The following is a 20,157-nucleotide window of genomic DNA, read 5'->3' as shown; positions in this document are numbered from 1 at the left end:
TAAGGTAGCTAAGCCAAAAACCCCATAAAAATACGAGAAATCATGTGTCTTTATTATTTCTTACAACCTGAACAAATTAAATCTTTTTATCCTAAGTTTTACTTAGTCTTATTTATGTATTATTAACATCCGGGAATGACGGTCAAAATGATCAAATGACCGCATGACAGCGAGGCCACAATCGACCTCACAGAAAAGCCCAGCTGAGAATGTCAACATTAGACTGACGGGACTGTAACCTTGGACAATGAGTTCTGGATACTTAACAAGTTGAACATGTCATTCAATGCTGTAAAAGAGCAGTGGCATTAGTTCACGAGTTACTAATCATCGATTTATTCATGTCCCCAACCTCACTGTCCAAGACTTGTAAATGAGATACCTCGTACTTAGGCCAGGCAGTTCATCAAACCATACATAATCATGACCATCAAACCCAACCTGAAACGTTTAATCTTAAATACTTAGTCATACAGTTAATATTTATCTCATTTTTTTATTCTTAAAATTATAGAAACAAGAAGTACGAGCTATTTCATTTAGCCCCACAATCACTGCATGTAAGTCTCCCTCAATTATCTCAGAACTGGTGCTTCAATCAGTTCTTGCTGAAATCCATAACTTTTTTTTCTATAATATTGAATTGGCTCTTTCAACTAACATTTGAGTCTTCAGCCTCGTTTCCAAGGTCTACCTTCTCCCTGGGAACGAGGCTGAAAGTTTGTACGTTTGACGTCTCTGGCATCTACTATTATTTTCTGCAAACAAGTCACTAGAGGAAACAAGAAACCTTTTTTGAACTTCAAGGAATGACTGAGCCCGCGGGTTTGACGGTCACAAGTGTTGCTGAGTAGCATGACGTCAGTTCCTGTGCGTGTTTCTGATTGGTTTATGTAAAAACACGGAAAATCTTCGGTTTTTACCATAATGTACACAAACAACTCCTGTTTTTCAACAGCTAAGCAGCCAATATGTTGGCTTTTTGTCATAATTATCCTTAAAAAGGTCTTAAAATTGAGGGAGACCTCGCACGGCGCTGGTTTCTTCGCACATCCTCTTTTTATCTCTCTTCTAGGCCCTGGCAATTAAACCACAGGCTCTGACACAAGAACTTTACAAGTGCACCAACTAATATTTCTCTTAATATAACTCTCCTAGTATCTAGGTCTCTCGTAAGTGATCGCGCTAAGGATAAGTTTAATAATGGTTAAAACTCTTTTAGACCATGTCTCTTCTTTTAAACATAAACGTATATTCCTAACGGCCACCATATTGGATAGAACTCCTACTAGATGCAATATCTACACCATATTTTTTTCCGCAAGGGCACGTTATAGACTCACATATATGGGAAACTCATATCTAATCTAAGTTATCTCAAGATGAAGAACCAGAAAATCATATCTAATCTAAGTTCTCTGGAGTTGAAGAACCAGGCTCCTTAACCCTGGGTTCCGGACGTTTCAATTCCACCGCGCTGTCTGGTTCTCGTCCAAGGGCCCTGGGCCGACCAGTTCTCGAAAGTGCGCGGGGAAAGCGGACATTTATCATCCAACAGGGTGTTGGACTTGATAAAACTGTGTCACGATTCTCTAAATACCAAACGGTTTCAAACTATATATAAATTACTTCGCAAACGATAATATTATTTGTTACAACTCTTTTAAAAGGCTGGCAACATAACCTTGTCAGTCCTTTGGTTTCTTAAAATTTAAATTTGACAACTTTTAAACATTTTGAGGTGAGTAGAAATGATTTCCAAAACCGTCTCCGGCAAAACGCGTCAACTCTACAAAAGGTCTATTTTGCGTTCATCACACAGACTGCTTACTATTCGACCAAAATATTCTTGAAACGGGGTCAACTGGATCACAAATTGTAAGAAATTTTTGAACATTTGAGTATACCTCGGGCACTTTCCATTCGACCGACAATGCCGGTTTGAATTTCCGGAAATTTTTCTTGCGTCGAATGGAACAGAATATAGGACAATCTTGCAATATATACCCACATTGTTTAAAATTTCTTACCGGGAATTCGCCTTCCATTTGAATTTCCTCCCCGAATTTCCGAAATTTTCGGTTGAATAGTTCGCTTCAGGGACATTCGACAATTTCCGGATTTTCTGGAAACTTTTCCAGGAAATTTCCGTACCAGTTGTCCCCGTTTCGAAATTTTCGGAATTTTGTTTGAATGGAAAGCGTCCACAGTCTTTAATCCAATCACAAACGACGTTAGTGTTAGTCTATGAAACGGGAAAACAAAGCCACCAAATGCACGTGCGATTTAATCACGTGCTATGACATCCACGTGCACTGCTAGCACTTTAATCGACTGAGACCTTACAGGAATTTCAAAAGTTGTCAAATCTTAATATCAATAAGGGCAGAAAGTCACTGTAAAAATATTTTTTCAACGTCTTGTTTTAAACGACACGTAATCGTTGTTTATCTTTAGAAGATACCTCTTCCTCTCAACACAATGATTTAAAAAGACAACAAATCAACACAAAAGACAAATTAGTCAATTTCAGAGCCGTGCACTGCCGATTGCTATCGACGTTTTCCGAACGCGCCCGAATATATAGTTTCTACCAAAACTCGAGAGCATTCGGATATCTTGTCAATATTTAAAACATCTTCTATCAACAGAATAATAAACAGATAAGACTAGCAGGCAGCGACGGTTTTATAGTTCTAACTGGCTCCATGGATAGCTTCCAGTAATCACTGATAAATCAAAAGAAATTCAACTTCACTACGAAGGCGCACTATAAAGAAGATACAACTCAGTCTTTCCAACCTGAACAGCTTCTCACTTACATATAACTCTTACGTTTGCTTCTGTGAAATTCTTGTTCTACTACCAAAATACCCATCAACTCCCCTGAAAATCAAAAAACCTCTTTCGCAGTTCTCACGCAACAAACCTTATTCACTAACACATGCATTATCAGCTGAAGTGTTTCCCTTACTCGTGAGTTTGAAATTCTTGGATTTCTTCATAGGGCAAGCCTGCGCTATGATACTTCTACGATACTTCTGATTTGAAAGTCAATCTTACTTCTTATCAACGAAATTAAATGCGTGGCTATTATAGTTCTACACACTGTCTAATTTCCGCTCGGATTTTATCACGAAATTATGTCTTTTTTTCTTTCCCTTCTCACGGACACACGGTACCATAGACCCGTGGGTTAACATATCTCATCATTTGGGGTGATTTTTTGGTCCTTCTATAGTTTCCTTCGATAAGCCCTCTTTTATAGTGCGCCTTCTAATTTCTGTTATTGAATACAAACCTTAACATATCCTCGAGATGAGTTCAATTATGAGCTTTATCACGTTTTCAGATAAGCTTGTTTAATATCTCAATATTGTCTGTTGTCGTCAAGATTGCGAGAATCACATGTGGTTCAATCTACTCAGTCTTCAATCACAACACTGTTGCGTGACTTAAAGTCACGCCCTGTCACCTTGACATCATTCCATAAGCTCGGCCACCAAAGGCGGCATATCCAACTTGCCAAAGAACTCTAGCGTGACATAATTTTCCATTGCTTTCTCGCTGTACAAGCGTAAGGTTGGAAGGCAGAGAAGCAGCTTGCCAAGGCGATTGACCTTCTGTGGGTAACGCGAAGCGGAATAGTCACGCAAGTGGCTGTTGACCTTCGATTGCAGCTGAGTAACCTTTTCTTTATCTTTGAGGTCGGGCGTATCTGAGGAAAGACGATTGATTCAAATGATTGCTCTGACCATATGAGACAGTTTAGCAATGATTGTTGTAACGTCACTATTCGCCTTAGCGGGGGGGGGGGGGGGGGGGAGGGGGCTAAGCGGGGAGAGGAGGAGAAGGAGGAGGAGGACATGCCCCAATGGCGGTCCCCGCCAGAAGAAAATCACTTTGCACCATTCACAGGGTTGCATGTTATACCTGCGCAATGCTGCTTACTTCGATGCAACAGTCTCAACCGCTTTCGGAAAGAGTCTCTGGTACCATTTTGGGCTCCTCTTTTGGGGATTCCAGCCCTGACCAGAGTTATTTTATTGCATATTCTCGAACAAGAACTTCACTGTCATAGCCTCTATACACCACGAAGTATAAATAAGTAGCTGCAAATTGTTCAGGTAACCTTGCAGACTGCTGGGGAGTACCCTGCGATGGACTAGCATGCCATCCAGGTGGAAAATAAAGCCTGGTTTTCACTAGCGACGCAAGTACGAGCGCAAACACCTTTATCCTTATTTCACCGTGAAAACGGCCTTGACGCAGGCATAAGCACAAGCGCAAGGATCAAAATTTTTCCTTTTTCCTGCGCTTGCGCTTATACTTCTGTTTGCGCTACAACAAGTGAAAACGAAATACCGCTCAGGCATAACACAAGCACAAGGATATTTACCACACGTGGCTATGCTTGGCCAATGAAAACACTGGATCCAGATTACCTCGCGCCTGAACAGTTTTCTAAAATGCCGGAAGGTTCGAATGATTTTGCTTGTGATTGTGTTTGCGTCGAATTTCGTTTTCACTTGGGTCATCGTTATTGCTTGCGTTTGTGCTTGCGCTTGTGCTTGTGTCGGCTTAAAACTCCCCTGAAAGCCCGAGTCAAACGTCAGTCTAATACGCCAGCGACAGTTTGACATACTTATTTTTAAAAATGTTCAATGAGAATGTCCATCGCTTTCAAAAGGGCACTCTCCCCCACCCACTTCCCACGCACACCCCGAGGGGGTGAGGGTGTGAGGGGGCAACGGATCTCGTACACAGATCTCCAGCGGCCCCTCAAACTTTATTCCCGTTCCGCGTAGAGTGAGACTTGAGTGCGAGGTTACGTTATCACAGGACTTTGACTGCAAAGTCAACGTACAGTGAGAAAAATGGGCACAAACCTGGAGAGAGAAGAACAAGCGCATTCAAACAGGCAAACTCGTTGACATCCATATTCAAACTGCGCAGCTTATCAGTAAACTCCAACGTGGTGTCGACCAAGTCCTCGCCCCAACCAAACGCCGTAACTTCGTGCTTTTCACAGAAAAATTCCTTGCCAAACCTTAGCGACATGGGATCGCACGGCACCGATCTGTACGCCAGGCGAAACACATTAAGATCCATAAAGGACGCTTTGAGTAGGCAAACCTGGTCTTCCAGATCGATCTCCTTGAATCCAGGCACATCCTTCGCCCATTGAATGATCATGTACAGCTCTTGATAAGCTAACTCCATCATCTTGTTGACGTCTTTTTCTTTGGTAGTTTCATCTTCATAAGTCTGTCCTGGGATATGAGGGATCTGAGTAACTTGCTCTCCGATCTTTTCTATAAACGACATGAAATCCTCCTGTGGAGTCTCGGGCTCTGCCGGTTTCGGTTTCGCCGCAGCGCTTTCAACACTAGGATCAAGTCCGTCTGTTGTCCCGTTCGTGGCGTCGTCTCGAGCCCGTTGCTTTTTAGGACGATGATCCTGCAGGGAGCGATGACGATGTCGTCCTCCGGGGGTGCGATCCTCCCTCACAGCTTTGGGATAATGAAACCAGAAGGTCAAGTTTAATGGAGAATTGATCGGTGCGGGGTAGGGGGGGGGGGGATGTAATAACGATGGGGTAATGCAGTGCAAAAACAGAGAATTAACAGGGGTGAAAGGGGTGGGGGATTAATGAATACTAGGAACGCTACTATGCCTTCACCCCCGCTGCCGCGATTTTCACTCGCAGCTCTGATGGTATAATGAATTGGAAAGATGCTAAATACATGACAAATAGGAAATTAAAAGTGGTGGAAAAATGGTTTGACATAACGCAAGGGGGCGGGGGGGGGGGGGGCGTCATGATACCCAAAGGTCAGGGTAAATAGACACTGGGTAGGGGTGCGGTGAATGGATACAGCCAGCGATACCGATATCATACGTGTTTTCTTAGTGTGAAATTAACCCGTGTTTGGGTCAGTAGCGGAGCAGGAACGAGAACTGAGCACTGAAAACTTAGAAGCGCCATTGCCCAACCGTATCTCACTCATTTCTATGATCTTTGTTTTAAAAAACCTCAAGGTGGGTGTTTGGTGACTTTAAAGAAGGGAAACGCAATCCCTTGACCTCCTCACGTGTGATCCAAAGAAGGCAGCTAGTGAATTTAGGAACAACATCCTTTGTGTCAACAGGCAAATAACGCCTTGAGGCGTAATTTCGTCCATGAAAGAAAACGGCATTCCTCAGCCTTCAGGACTAAGCAACTTTCACGAAACATTCATGTCTTCGGCATGTAACGGTCCTGTCGTTTTGTGAGAGTCGAGATTTCGCAAAATAATTTCACTGCACTGAACAATAATAATTCATTCTACTTATTAGGTCAAATTATCCGACGCCAACTCTAAATAAAAATTCGCTCTTTAAACGATAGTATCGTCCGTCCCTAAAAGTAATTCAAAATACCCAGCTCTGTGCCTGATGTTTCCAAGGATTTGTATCTACATGAACGCATCGCATTATGGGAAAGTCATCCTCTGGAATGGCGCTTCCGCTTGGCTGATAATTTTCACGTGCTTGTGGTACGAAACATGGACAAGCGTTGCTACGCAACCGACCATAATGGCAACACTTTTCACAACCGACAGCTGCCATGAAAGCATCAGATAACAAGAATTCTTTCTGACAAGTTTTTCTAAAGACACGTCACGACTACAGAAGCTGGTGGCGAATCTTACACCTTTGTGAATCGTGAAATTCTTAATCTTTCGACTTTATCGTTCGCAATCCATCTGAAAGTTCCAAACTCTTAACCATCCCTGTGCCCTTGTTTTGGTTTATACGGACCTCTCTACTGCTTTTCCAGAACTGTCTGTTGTGAGGTCTATATCAATTGTAAGATAATTCACTGCGTATCGCAAATTATCAATTAAATCCTGACACGGTAATCTTTTAGCGTGAAGAGTTGCAGGCAACATTTCAAACAACTGAAACACGAGAGTAAATTCAAGATTTGAGGAGTTCTCCATATTACGCCTTCATTCTTATTTTTAACTTCCGCGTTAGCTATTACGGAGAAACAAATTAAAATAAATTTACATTCATTTCGATTCGTTTTCTTAAACACAGTGCCATTGAAGCAACGTTCAGCGCTCAGAACTCGACGTTTCAGGTTGTAGTGCACCCTAGAGAATACAAACAGACAATTATAAGGACATTATACGCCGAAATATACCAGCTCGGGTCTACACCACGAAAAAAGCAAACCCCAAAAAGGTTCTTTTTTGCGTGAGTTTGGTACACAGAAAAGCCCTCCCTCAGCGTTTCGCGTCACCCGCTCACTTCCTGCTCATTTTCTTTTTTTTTTTTTGGAAACAAAAGAGGAACTGAGTTTTTTAAGTGTTAGTCTAACGAAAAAGATGCCCACCTTCTTTGAGCATTCCTTTTGCTACACACTTTTGGAAACGGCAGTATTGACAGCGGTTCCTGTTGATCTGATTGACTTCGCAGTTACCGTCTCCCTTACAAGTATACTCTAACTGCTTCTGTACCGTGCGCTTGAAGAACCCCTTACAACCCTCGCATGTGAACACGCCGTAGTGGTAGCCAGTTGCTTTGTCGCTGCACACAACACATTCGGTAGTCGCAGAGGTGCTTATCGCCGAGGTCGATCCATCGCCTTCCTCACTGTCCACGGATACACGAGGTTTTGAAGTATCTGTTGTCCCGGAGGACACAGAACTGCTCGAAGAATTTCGCTTGAATTCGCACGAAGAGAAATCATCTTTACCACGTTCGTCTGGTTCACGTTTCGATAAACTGAAATCCATAAACACATCGGCCAAGTCGTTCGAACTTGGGTCCAACAAGCCAGCTTGGCCCTCCATGAATCTGGAAATAAAAAAAATGATCTCTTTTCAGCTTGCGTGAGAATATTCATGGCAGTATCGCTGATGTATGTAAACTTTATGCAGCCGTCAATACAGCATACTAAGAAAAGACACATCCTTCTTAACACAGGCGACAGAAAGCGAGCAATATCCTAGGTATAGATTTCTCAAAATTACATCCGGCGTCCATACGACGGAAAGCGCACAAGAACGAAACAAAATTATAGGCTTAAGTAAGCGAGATAGATAAAGCCATGGCAAAGACTGACGCGGCTACACAATATCGATTTGGAAGTTGCTGGAGACAAAACAAACATCGCAACAAAAACAAATATTTCAAACTAGAACACGCTATGAGTAACTTTCGGGTACATTTTAAAGTAAACGAATATTTTACGCGTTCCAAGCACCTCTAACATGAAGCGAATTTCTTGAAAAGCACAGGCACTTGATAGCCCTTACTATGAATTTAATTAGCAAATACTTTGGCACCTGCAGAATCTCTACACACACGGAAAAATTCTGAAATTTCTACTGAACACAATATTTCGTGTAAACTTAAGGGCACAGAGTTTCGCCGTCTTCTACAAACTAAACGAAACCGAAAAATCGAATGAAAACAAGAAAATAATGAAGTGTCTTTGATGACTTGCTGGGAAAAAGAGCATTTATCTAAACAAAAAGTTTAAGAGCAATGCTACGAGAACAGGTTTTAAAGGCTACTAAATTAACAGTTCCAGTAATGTCTCCTTTGTAAAATAACTACAATCTTAAAGCGCTAAAAGATTACCGCCTCGCAGCTCAGCGTTAGTCGCTGTCACCACCATCGGCTTCCCATAACTTCCTAACCTGATTCTGAGCAATTTGCATTTGAGGTTTCTGGCAGTTGTAAACAACCTCGTTCTCAAGATCTTCTCTTTCCCTTGAGAACGAGGCTGACGGTTTTTGACCCAACGTGCAGTGTACCGCTTGTGACGTCACGCCCCTGCCAGGTAGTAAAGTCACCACAAAAAAAATTATCGCCTTTGGGAGACCAAGGCAAGGCAATGAGTGGCAGAGTGCAGGAAGGGGGGAGGGAGGTCTTGATGCTCAACAGTATCAACAAAACGAAGGTGTATAGGGTTTACAGGGTAGGATGGCAATTACAGAATTACATTGTATGTTGGGAGAAGATGAAAATGTTTTCCCTGGAATTTTTTTGTATTTGTGTGGGTGTGTGTCTTTCAGGGGGAGGGGGAAAGAAGTCAATAAAGAAGTGGCGGTTTACTTATTAAAATAGAGTGTTAAACCACTGCCCCATTTACACCTCCCTGCCTCCTTTTTCCTTGAGCTCCCTCCCTTCCCTCCACCTGGACTAAGAACATGCAAATTTGAAGATGTTCATCACACAGTTTAACATTGTTTAACATTCATCTGACTACAAATACACACAGTACAAGGCAACGAAGAGTAAAAGGTAAACTACATGTACATGTAGTCTGTGTACAAGCCAAGAGGCCAATCTGGCCAGTGCTTATCTCCAGTTTCTGTAGCATGACGAGACTCAGATTGTTTTTCTACTCCCCCCCCCCCCCCCCCCCTCTGGATGGGATGCTAGTGCATCGTAGGGTTATCCCCAGCATTAAAGTCACCAGTACCCATTCATACACCTGGGTGAAGGGAGGCACTGTGAGACTTGCCCAAGAACACAACACAATGCCTCCGGCCAGGGCATGAACCTGGACCACTCCATCTGGAATTGAGTGCAATAACCATGAAGCCACTGTGCCAGCAAAGAGCAACCATCTTAATTTTGTAAACTTAATGTTATGTACATCATGTTGGAAGCAGGTCAAACTGCACTTGCTTTTTGTTTTGGCAGGAAAATATTGCTGTCCAATTGAAACACATCTAGGAAATAAGCATGATAAGACGCAATTTGTGGAAAAATTAAAAAAAAAAAATTATACGTAAGGTTCAGAGCGACCTTAAATTTTCAAAACTTCAAGGTGGCCCTGAACCCTATTTGCAGATTTTTTTTAAAAAACTTTGCCAAAAGTTGCGTCTTATCATGCTATTTAAAATTTGATAAATATAAAAAAATTTCAATGTGCCATTTTTAAATTATAAGCCTGTTTTTAGCAGGTTATACTGTTGCTATGGTAACCTATTGTGTCATGAAAATGATAACAACATGTTCACCAATGATTGGCAGTTTTTTGATACCATGATTGTCACATCAAGTGATAAAGAGTGGTTATAATATCTCATCTAAATCTAACTGTCGGAAACTGTTTTGAGTCACCTTAAGTTTCATTAAATTGCATTAACAGGTCTCTTGAATCACTTGTCTATTGTGCTATGTAACTCTTTGCTTCAAGTATGTCCACCACATTTATTCACCTAATCAGGACAATGTGCACCGGTGACAAGGTGGTCAATATCTGTACATGTATGCATTTTGAATAATAAGTTTCTTAGGCACAGTTTTAAAATTTACTTGGTATAACGGTGCTATGATTCAGAATTTTTCTTTCGCGTACTGAGACATAAGCTTGAAGTATTTATCCATGGTCACAGAGCAAATGAAATATATCCAGCTTGCATCAAATTACATCAGTTCTGCAACAACAAGTTAATTATTATTCAGACAAACCACAATGTCTGAGAGACTGATATTAACATTTGTTTATAAGATGTATACTGCTACAGGTACCATTTTGTTTCAAGGTGACAAGCAACAACATTGAAATCTGGTTAATTTGAAACATTTGTAAGTTGGTAACCCATTGCAAATGTACTGAACACTTGCTATGCAAAAGTGTTATCATTTGTATATTCACCAACTCTACAATTTATTTCATACATACATTTTCATGATATGATATCAACTGTTGAAAATTGATTTGGAAAGTTCACACACCAAAATAAAGATATGAAACAGTTCATACACACAATTATGCAATAATTACAAAGATCACGTCAGGGACAATATCTGAACTTTACACTCTCACGCATATATATATTACCGTTAAATAAATTCAATATTGCATTTTGAAATGATGGATAATTGTGATTTGTCAAAAAATAGAAATCTGCTTTCTAAAATGCTGTATTGAAGAATCACTTCTGTTAGCACGGATAACTCAAAATTAGGAATAAACCAGACATTTTCCGAGGGCAATATTACCTGAAAAATTGTAATTTTTCTGGAATGATTCCTTGTACTGTTAAATGTGTCAAAACAACCATTTCAATTACAGAAGAAATATTGAGGTCAGAGTTTGTTTTAGTTGACTAGAAGTAAAAAAAAAAAGCACAAATAAAAATGCAGCGGCATTCATTGTATGTATACTCTGTGTAGACGTCTGAGATACACAGTAGTCTAGTTCTAGCTACACATATTTTCACCTTGTACTTGAAAGACAGAGAAAAGAATAGAAACTAAGTAAGTAAGTGTTCTTACCAGAGATTGAAAAATAGGACAGTGCCTTCCTTGGCTTTCAGTATTTCCCTAAAATCCCTTTATATCTGGCCTTATAATGTTCAGTTTCTCTCTCTTAGACCAAGGGAGTTGATACATGTAGGTCTGAAAGGGGCTGTCTGTAATATATTATTTATCCTTCTTCCGACTATCCTAAACATACTGGGAATTTATAAAACCTGTGGTTGAAAAGCTCTTTAATACCCCACTGTGCTTATCCGCTTCGATGGGATTGAAAATTATTCCATAACAAAGGGAGCGTGAAATGTCATTGGCCACATCAAACTGCTTAAAAGGAAAGAGATTTGTTTTGATTTAACCTTTAGAACAAACGCTCAGCAGGAAGCAAGCTCCTCAATTCAAAACACAAAAGAACTCAAGACAGCAGGGAAGTCAGGGACATGTGGTACATTCAAGAAAATGTTTGAATAAATTTTGCACTGATCAATCTCACAACAGAAGTGGAAAAAAACAATTTAGGACGACCAAGTTTTTGCTCTGATAAAAGAAATGAACACAAATGTAAAATGCACATGTATAAAAGATGGGTTAAAGAAATTTTTGTCTGTGAAAATAAAGTGGGGAAGCAATTTAGTTTAGGAGGGGCTGGCAACTGAACTAAAACTAACGGGCAAGTGTTATGTAATCAGCCTGTCCTGTTAGGCTTGAAACAGATAGATCACGCATGAGCAGTTTAGCAGTGGAAAACAAACATCTTGATCTTTCCATCAAAAATTTATGCATTCTAACTGGAAAAAAAAAGGTTTAATGATTCTAATCTTACAACAGATTACATTATATCAAATAGGCGTAGTTTCAGGAAAGTTTCAAACCTATAAATATTTTGCCTGTAAACAGTGCAGCAGAACACGACGTAAACAGCTTTTTGTGAAATTAAACGACACTGCAAGATATTTAAAATACATGTAAGAACAACAGTACTAATCTAAAGCTACAGGTGAGGTCCAAGGATTTCCTCTGTTTTAGATCAATCACTGTCATATTTTAATAGGAACGTATAAAGAGTTTCCTTATCCTCAATTATAAGTACATTCTCAAGCTAATGTACCCTGTGAAGTTGACAGTGACATATTGATGACATAGTAAAGTAACTAGGGATTAATGGCCTTTGAGGACATCATGCTCTTTATTGGCACATCGTAGTTCCATTGAAACACGGAATATCATTACAATTCAACTCTTTCTTTACATACTTTACAAGTGGTTACCATACAGCAAATTCACAAAAGCAAAGACCTTGCACAAATAATGTCAAAGTAAATATAACGATACAGGAATAATAAATGAAAAGCCTACAGCAAACTGTCTGACAATTACCAAATGCATCTGAAAAGCTCAGCAACAAAAGGATGCATAATATGTTTGCTCTAAAGTTTCCAAACAAAAAAGATTTTGAATCTATAGTTAAATTGCATAAAATGCTTTTATATGTACATGTAATTACATTTACATTAATTTTATTTACCTTTTCCAACAGAGTCCAATAAACTACTGTCACTACTCACTGCACTGAATTTTGGGTATACAATCAACAGCAAATGTTGTAAGCCTTGTTTACCTCAGACACCAATATTCATGAAAAGTGTACAAACTGTTATTAAATACTAGAAACAAATTTGAATCTAGTATTAAGCATGTGTCAAGTTAAAGAAACTTTCAAATTCATGCCATGACATACAGGATCAACCAAACAAAATGTAAACATTTTTAGGAAATTACACTACAAGTACACTATAAGGTTTTTTTTAAAAAAAAAAAAAAAAAAGACTTCCTTTCATTTTCATTTTTTATCTGCAATAGCCACTTCCCATGAAAATTTGATCAATCACTGTCGAATGCTACATGATGTGCACCTGCTTCATATGAAAAACAAAAAGACTAATTATTCTTATTTTGTACATTGTGTGTTCTTAAGACATTAACACTAATGTGACTTACTGGCAGTGATGTATTAGGACAATTTAATTAATTTAACTTATCAAGCCATTTTCCATCTCTTTAAGTACACCTAAGAAAACATACAAATGTTTGCACATTATATTGTTTTACCTTTCCTGATTTTAATCTTTTCTACATAAATTATATATTTTATAATAGGCGACTTCTGACAGAAAATTCATATACAACTCAGTACTTAAATAATTAAAAACAAATATCTTGCAAAATGAGGTTACATTTAGCCATGCTGAGACAGAGATGTTTGACCATCAAGTACTCTAAGTTTATGAAAGACTAAGTGAAAAAAAAAAAAACTAAAACAAAAAAGAGAGCAAAATTATCCCTAATAAAAACATTCAGTTAAATCTTTTACAGTGAAATGACAGAGTTTTCAACCAGAGCATGATTTTAAACCATAAGAATATGATTTCATTTGGGATCTCACCAATCATGTTGGAGCAGTGTGAATGGTAGTCGATGGAACACATATTTATGCTTGGCCTCAAATTACATTTAAATTTTGCTGACTTGAGCAGGGCAACAAAAGAGCAACAAAAATAATTTGAAAGTGTCGCAAACAGATTTAATGGATGCTTGTCATGCATGCACTCAATTGGCTGAAAATTGCTTTTGTTCCTGAGTGTTCTGTTGTTGGTATCCAAATAGTAGCTACCACAAAGAAATTATTTTTGCCGCTGGCTTTAGAGTTGGGATCTCCATGTACTGTGTACTGTGTTTGTAGTCATAGTAACCACACTGTGCAGAGTGGTTCCCTCATGGGGACAAATTATCACACGAGATAAAATTGTAACTTAATAGTTGCAGGAAGATGAAGAGTTGTCTCCTACGTACTGGTTTCAGATAAAATGAAATTTTGTTGCTTTTTTGCTGCAATTGCTACATTGAAGTAAACAAAATTTGAAAGCATTTAGCAGCCAATCAAAATTTTCTGATCCAACAGCTAACAATTACACTGCTAGAACATGATTGGCAACATCACGGCAAATAAACTCAGCTTAAATATACAAGTCATGCAGTGACAAAAAACGGCACTGTTATCAACTATGTCATCTCCTGACTACATTTACTCAATTTTTTTACACTCAGTTTTTCATTTGCAATCGTGCTGCAATTGGTTTAAAATTCTCTAGTGGCCCCAGTTGAAGTTATTACATGATAAATGTTAAAAATGTACTGTTTTCACACTCCTCTGGTGGACTAATTTCAGGACCAGAAACATTGATCAGCTCCTTGATCAGCTCGTATGTTTGCTGGAAATGCACTATTTTCTTTACGCTACTATTTTTTTCCATCTTGTAGAACTAAGATCATTCAGAAACAATCAAGGAAAGAGAACCTGGACAGAGCATGTACAAGAGCATAGAAAGAGAGAGCCCACACTGAGTACACAGAAGCAACAGGGATGTCAAGAGAAATGAGAAGAAAGATAAGAAAAAGTACATTGATGGCCTAGCGAAAGAGGCAGAGACAGCAGCCAGCCAACACCATATGAAGAAACTAACAGTGTATGACACAACAAGGCAAATGTTGAGTAAGTTTAAGTTAACCAACCTCCAAAGTAGAGATTTAAATGGTTGCCTAGTTACAGCAACTGAGGATCAGAGTAACAGATGGGTAGAGCACTTTCAACAACTTCTCAGTAGGACTCCCCCAATCAATCCTCCAGTACTACCACCGTCCGACCAGGAACTAGATTTAAATTTGTGAGCCCCTGACTGAAACTGAAGTTGAGAAAGCAATCAAAGAACAACAAAGCAGCAGCACCTGATAACATTCCTGCAGAGATACTGAAAGCTGATATTAACACCTCCGTGGGCATGCTGCATAGTCTCCTAACAAAGATCTGGGAATAGGAATGTATATTATCAGAGTGGCAGGATGGAATCCTGCTCAAACTACGGAAGAAAGGTGACCTCAGCTTGTGTATGAACTATACAGGAATCATGCTTCTGTCAACAGCTGGGAAAGTACTACACAGAATAATTTTATATCTTAAACTATTTGTATGAGGGATGCCACAGATGAGATGCTGCATGAGAATAAGGCAGGGTTCAGACCATCAAGGTCAACTTCAGATCAAATTGCCACTCTTTGTAAAATTGTGGAGCAGTCGCTTGAATGGAGGTCTCCGCTCTATTTAAACTTCGTAGACTATGAAAAGGCAGTTGACAGTCTGGTTAGAAATGTCTTGTGGGATCTGATGGCCTGTTACGGAATTCCTAAAAAGACTATATCGTTAGCGAGGAACTTGTATGAAGGCACAAGCTGTCATATTATCCATGTGATGGAGGTTCAACTGAAAAGTTCAGCATTAAACAGGAATCAGGCAGGATTGTCTGTTCCTTTTCCTTCTCACCATCAACTGAGCAATGAAAGAGACAACAATAGACTCGAGGAATGAAGTACAGTTGTGCCTTGTAGACCAACTTGAAGATCTGGACATTGCCGATGATCTGGCGCTTTTGGCTTACACTCACTCTTGGGATGCAAGAAAAAAAACCAAACAACTTGAATCTGCATCATCTAAACTAGAACATCAACACTGGGAAGACAAAGATCATGAGGATGAACAACAAATCACATGAGAGCATCACCATCAATAAACAGGACATTGAAGATGTAACCTGTCATGTACTTACTAAGTGGTGTTTAATCATAACTGGACAAACAGATGAGGACATACATGTATTGTCACCAACTGGGAAAGCTTGTAGCGCATTTAATGCTCTAGGGAGCATCTCGAGGTCCAGGGAGAGAACAGCAGCCACCAAAATTAGAGTAATTAATTCAAATATAAAGTCTGTATTGCTCGATGGTTCTGAAACATGGAGACCAACTATGAAGATCATGTCAAAACTACAGACTTTTGTAAATAGATGCCTGCACAGAATCCTCTGTATTTACTGGCCCTCTACTCTGTACCGTCAGTGTATCTCTAACCTGTTGGACATCACGGGTCAAACACCTGTGAAATAAGAGATCATGAACAGGAAATGGTTGTAGGGCAGGCCATACACTTAGACAGCTAACTGACTACATTGCCCAGAAAGCCCTCTGGTGGAACTCGCAGGGTACCAGACGGAGAGGGAGACTGTGTAACAGATGGAGAAGGGATACAGAATGCACCATCCAGTCAAAAGGCTACACATGGACCAAGATAGAACACCTGGCTAGGTACAGAGGGGATTGGAAGTTATTTGTCACTGGCCTGTGCTCCAAAATGGAGTAAAAAGGCTTCTGAATAATTTAGAACACTAAAAAAATCTAACTTTTCCACAGTCATATCTCTGTCCAAGGCCAACTAAAATGAAGTCAAGCTAGGGCATGGACATAACTGAATAGAGTGAAATAAAGAAAGTAGACCTGAAATCAAGGCATCACATTTTAGTCAGGTCTGAAATAGAGCAGAGAAAATCACACATTTTGGCCTGAAATAAGGTGCAGGCTCCTGGAAGTCCAGCATACTCCTCCAAATGTTGAAAGATGCTCCTCATCAGTAATTCAAATGAATGCATGTTACAAGAATATTTTCATGAATTTATTCACTTAAGGAATTAATTAAAAAACTCTTTACTCTCGACTGACAACCATGCTATCCATATCACTGGCATAGAGAGAACGTAAGCAACACCCAAGGATACTTTTGGATATGCACTAACAAGTAACCAAAATGGCATGAGTATAAAAATTAATGTAAAAACAGGACATTTATTCCTTTCATAAAATTGATATCAGACAAAGCATGCATGAGGTCATGTCAACATTTGCTTATTCAAAATTCACAAACACATTCACGCATATTTCTTTACCATTAAATGTAATAAAAAAGGGCTTTTTCTATGAGAAAGATACCCGCAAGGAGCTCAGCTGTTTTGAAATAGCATGTCTGTGAATTATATATAAACACAACGTGTTGAAGTCAAGTGTCTGCCAGCTTTGTAATTTATGCCATGTGCTGCGAATATATACCTGTCTGTCAATAAAGTTTGAAGATGACAGTTCCATGGATATGACATCCAATTTAACTCTCAATGCATGCATTGTAGTTAAAACATTTTTATAGTAACACATCTGTTCACTTGAGATTCTGGAGGAAATGCAAATCCACTAAAATCAGCTTTACTACGCAGAGATAACATTAAAGAAAAATATCTGATTGGCAAAAGCAACCATCAGCTGCATTCAACTCAACAGCGCTGACCTAGTCTGCAAACATTGTGTCACTCCAAACATGTTTCAATTTCTTCATCTTAGGAAATTTGCAACAAAAAGCCAAAGCCATTTTCATCAGACATGTAGACAGCTGCATGAATCTGCGTGTCTGAGCTGACACATCTGTAGAAGTTGCCACAGCTTGCGTTTGCAGCAGAGGTGCTAAGTAAATTATATACCAAAAGCAACACTGCCACAACCGTCACAACAACACCAGTTGCCACCGAAGACTAATTATAATCAATAATAAACCATTTCGCTTTTGTTTGAGTAACATATAATAATAGTAATTAGTCACGCACACAGCAATTTCCTGTCCTATGTTTATGGTGAAAACTAGCAAACCTTTCCTTCAAAGAAACATGAGAGTTGAAACTGAAATATTTGTACAATAGGATGTAAAACATGTCGATGAATAGTGGCATAAAATATCGCATCAGCTAGAAATGATATTGGGATTGAATACAAAACGCGCCCAAAGCGAGCCAGTTAAGACTCGTATGTTTCTTAGAATATTTGGAAAAATATGCCCTGGACTTGTTACCTCATGAGAGAAAACCGTTGTTTCGTCGATCTGACATATTAGCTTGGGATCAAAGAAGATTATTGCGGGCGATCAGTGAATTTTCGGTTTTTCGGCTTAAAAGCACGCATTGACAACAAAATTTGATGTGGAAGGCACAGTATCAAACAAAAATAAACGAAAATTGAAGTCTTTGCGATCATTAAGAACAACTGAAATATTCCACTTTTCGATTTTCGAGCATTTTTCCACGATGACAAATGATTTTGGGGGAATCGTGCACATGAAAGTTCATGTCAGCTGTAGCTAGAACTAAGCTTGACGACTCACGCGAACAGGTAAATTTTAAAATTTGAACATACAGCTGAACGTAAATTTCAAAAGTTGACTATTAATCGACTTTACAATTGTAATATTGTCGGCTTTCAGAGTTCGCGTAAAAGAAAAGGTTAAGAAATACAGTGGCGAATTGAGCAACATTTTCAAAGATCGGTGCAATACACATGTTTTGGTGCGTGCCTGGGATTTGTTATGCAACTCTTTTCGTGCATCTCTCTTGATCTATTAAACATTATTCATCACCCTTCCACCTTGAAAAATAACAGAAAGGCATAGGTACTCACCTTTTTTAAGGAGACACAGCGGCAGAAACAACAACTTTTCTTCCACTAGCTGATGAAAGCTCACAACAAACACCTTGAACGATCGACTAAATGGAACGGGGAGGCCTGAGTAGTCACGTGACAATTGAGCGAGCAAAGGTGCGGGATCACCCGCTCTCCGCGATTCCCAGCCCGCAAAAAACAAATGTCTGAGTGGTTGTTAGAAACATGAAAACCTTTCCATGATTCTGCAGATCACATGCGCTCCCCGACTTCTATGGCGTTTCATTTCCGCCAAATTAAAAAAAAAAAATCAAATATGTAACTTAACATCCGAACTTAAAAGTTGTCAACATACATGTATACACATACACGTAACATCGAACTTTTAACCCCGTGTTTCACACAATTCCCAAACAGTACAACTGCAAACACCGGACTTTGTAACCCGACATCCAACTTTTTAGCAGTCAAAATCGGACTTTATTACTCGAATCCACCTTGACAGCTAACTTTAGCTTTCAACATCTAACTTTACATGTGTAAAGCTATCAAGTCCCACTTTCAAACGTGCTGAACTGTCCAAGCAGCCTCCATTTTTTTTTTCGCAGTCACCGAGCGTGACGTGAAAGATTGAAGCCGCCTGAAGGAAACGCGCTTTCCGTGTCACGCTCGAGAGAAAACGTGGGGCTTCGCGTAGTCTTAACATGGCCTCGTCGACATAACAAAATGGTGGACTTTGCCAAATGCCATGTCTTCGTCTTTGCAAAGTTCAATGCTGAGTATGGGTTTGCCGAATGACGTCCCTGTGATAAAAGCCAGCGGATGCCACATGATAGCTTGCAGTGTTACCAGGAATACAAAAAGGAAGAGGAATTATTGGGTAGAAAAAAAATTACCTTGTTGCTCCAGGAAAATGAAGAGAGGTCATTGTTGATGAGGATCATGGATCAATGCCGACGCGGATGAAGTAAGAGAGTTACTCCTGAGGTAATCTAGTCTTAAGTTATTTTTAGGTCCGCTCCCGGCTTCGTAAATCCCAAGGAGGTCTGCAAGTGCAGTAAAAACCCACATATATAAGAACCTAGAATTTTCGACGTCAAGCTGAACAGGTACTTATATTTCAGGGTAGTTTTTCACAATTCAGGCTGATTAGCTTCTTATTTATTTTATAAGATATTTTGATTTTCAATCGTCTACACTGCACTGTAGCTTTACGAAAAACATATTTCTACCTAGAAAAAACAAAACCCAAAATAATGTAAATCAAAGGAAGCATACACACAATAACTTTTTGTCAGAAGTTTCTCGCACAATTTAAATTCAGAATTTCGACTAGCAAAATTGGAGTGATATTTTTGTATAAGAACCTATTTTTTCTTTGCTAGGCTGAACAGGTTCTTACATTTTTGGGTCAGGAAATGCCAAATTTCAACCTGTAGGTTCTTAAATCACTAGGTTCTTATATGCGGGTTTGTGACGCAATGTTTACTCACGTGCACAACGGCTGGCGCAACGAGAGTGGTGACT

The 20,157-nt window shown here is 39.4% G+C and overlaps 1 protein-coding gene across 2 annotated transcripts; it reads right to left on the bottom strand.

Annotated features, from left to right (window-relative positions):
* Window positions 1–31: 31 nt before the first annotated feature.
* On the bottom strand, window positions 32–18,937 carry LOC110065735 (retinoic acid receptor RXR-alpha-B-like). Of its 2 annotated transcripts, none has more exons than XM_020772893.2 (4): window positions 18,649–18,937; window positions 7,385–7,848; window positions 4,890–5,513; window positions 32–3,718 (listed from the first exon to the last, which is right to left on the bottom strand). In XM_020772893.2, exons 2-4 carry the CDS (start codon window positions 7,842–7,844, stop codon window positions 3,483–3,485), a joined length of 1,320 nt encoding a protein of 439 aa, XP_020628552.2. In that variant the 5' UTR covers window positions 7,845–7,848; window positions 18,649–18,937; the 3' UTR covers window positions 32–3,482. The 2 variants fall into 2 exon arrangements, with proteins under 2 accessions (XP_020628552.2, XP_020628555.2); XM_020772896.2 differs by lacking the exon at window positions 18,649–18,937 and adding an exon at window positions 8,638–8,827.
* Window positions 18,938–20,157: the final 1,220 nt, after the last annotated feature.

This window comes from Orbicella faveolata, unplaced genomic scaffold, assembly GCF_042242905.1.
Source record: "Orbicella faveolata isolate gen_17 unplaced genomic scaffold, um_ofav_v1 contig_25, whole genome shotgun sequence".
Classification (NCBI taxonomy): domain Eukaryota; kingdom Metazoa; phylum Cnidaria; class Anthozoa; order Scleractinia; family Merulinidae; genus Orbicella; species Orbicella faveolata.
The sequence above is the reverse complement of the archived record's forward strand: the minus strand, read 5'-3'. Positions and strand labels throughout refer to the sequence as shown.

Coding starts and splice junctions, on each gene's coding strand:
- LOC110065735 (XM_020772893.2), bottom strand. CDS start 7,844: ATGGAGGGCCAAGCTGGCTTGTTGGACCCAAGTTCGAACGACTTGGCC. Junction 5,514..7,384: donor AAAAGGAATGCTCAAAGAAG/GTGGGCATCTTT, acceptor ATTATCCCAAAG/CTGTGAGGGAGGATCGCACC. Junction 3,719..4,889: donor GCTTGTTCTTCTCTCTCCAG/GTTTGTGCCCAT, acceptor GTCTTTCCTCAG/ATACGCCCGACCTCAAAGAT.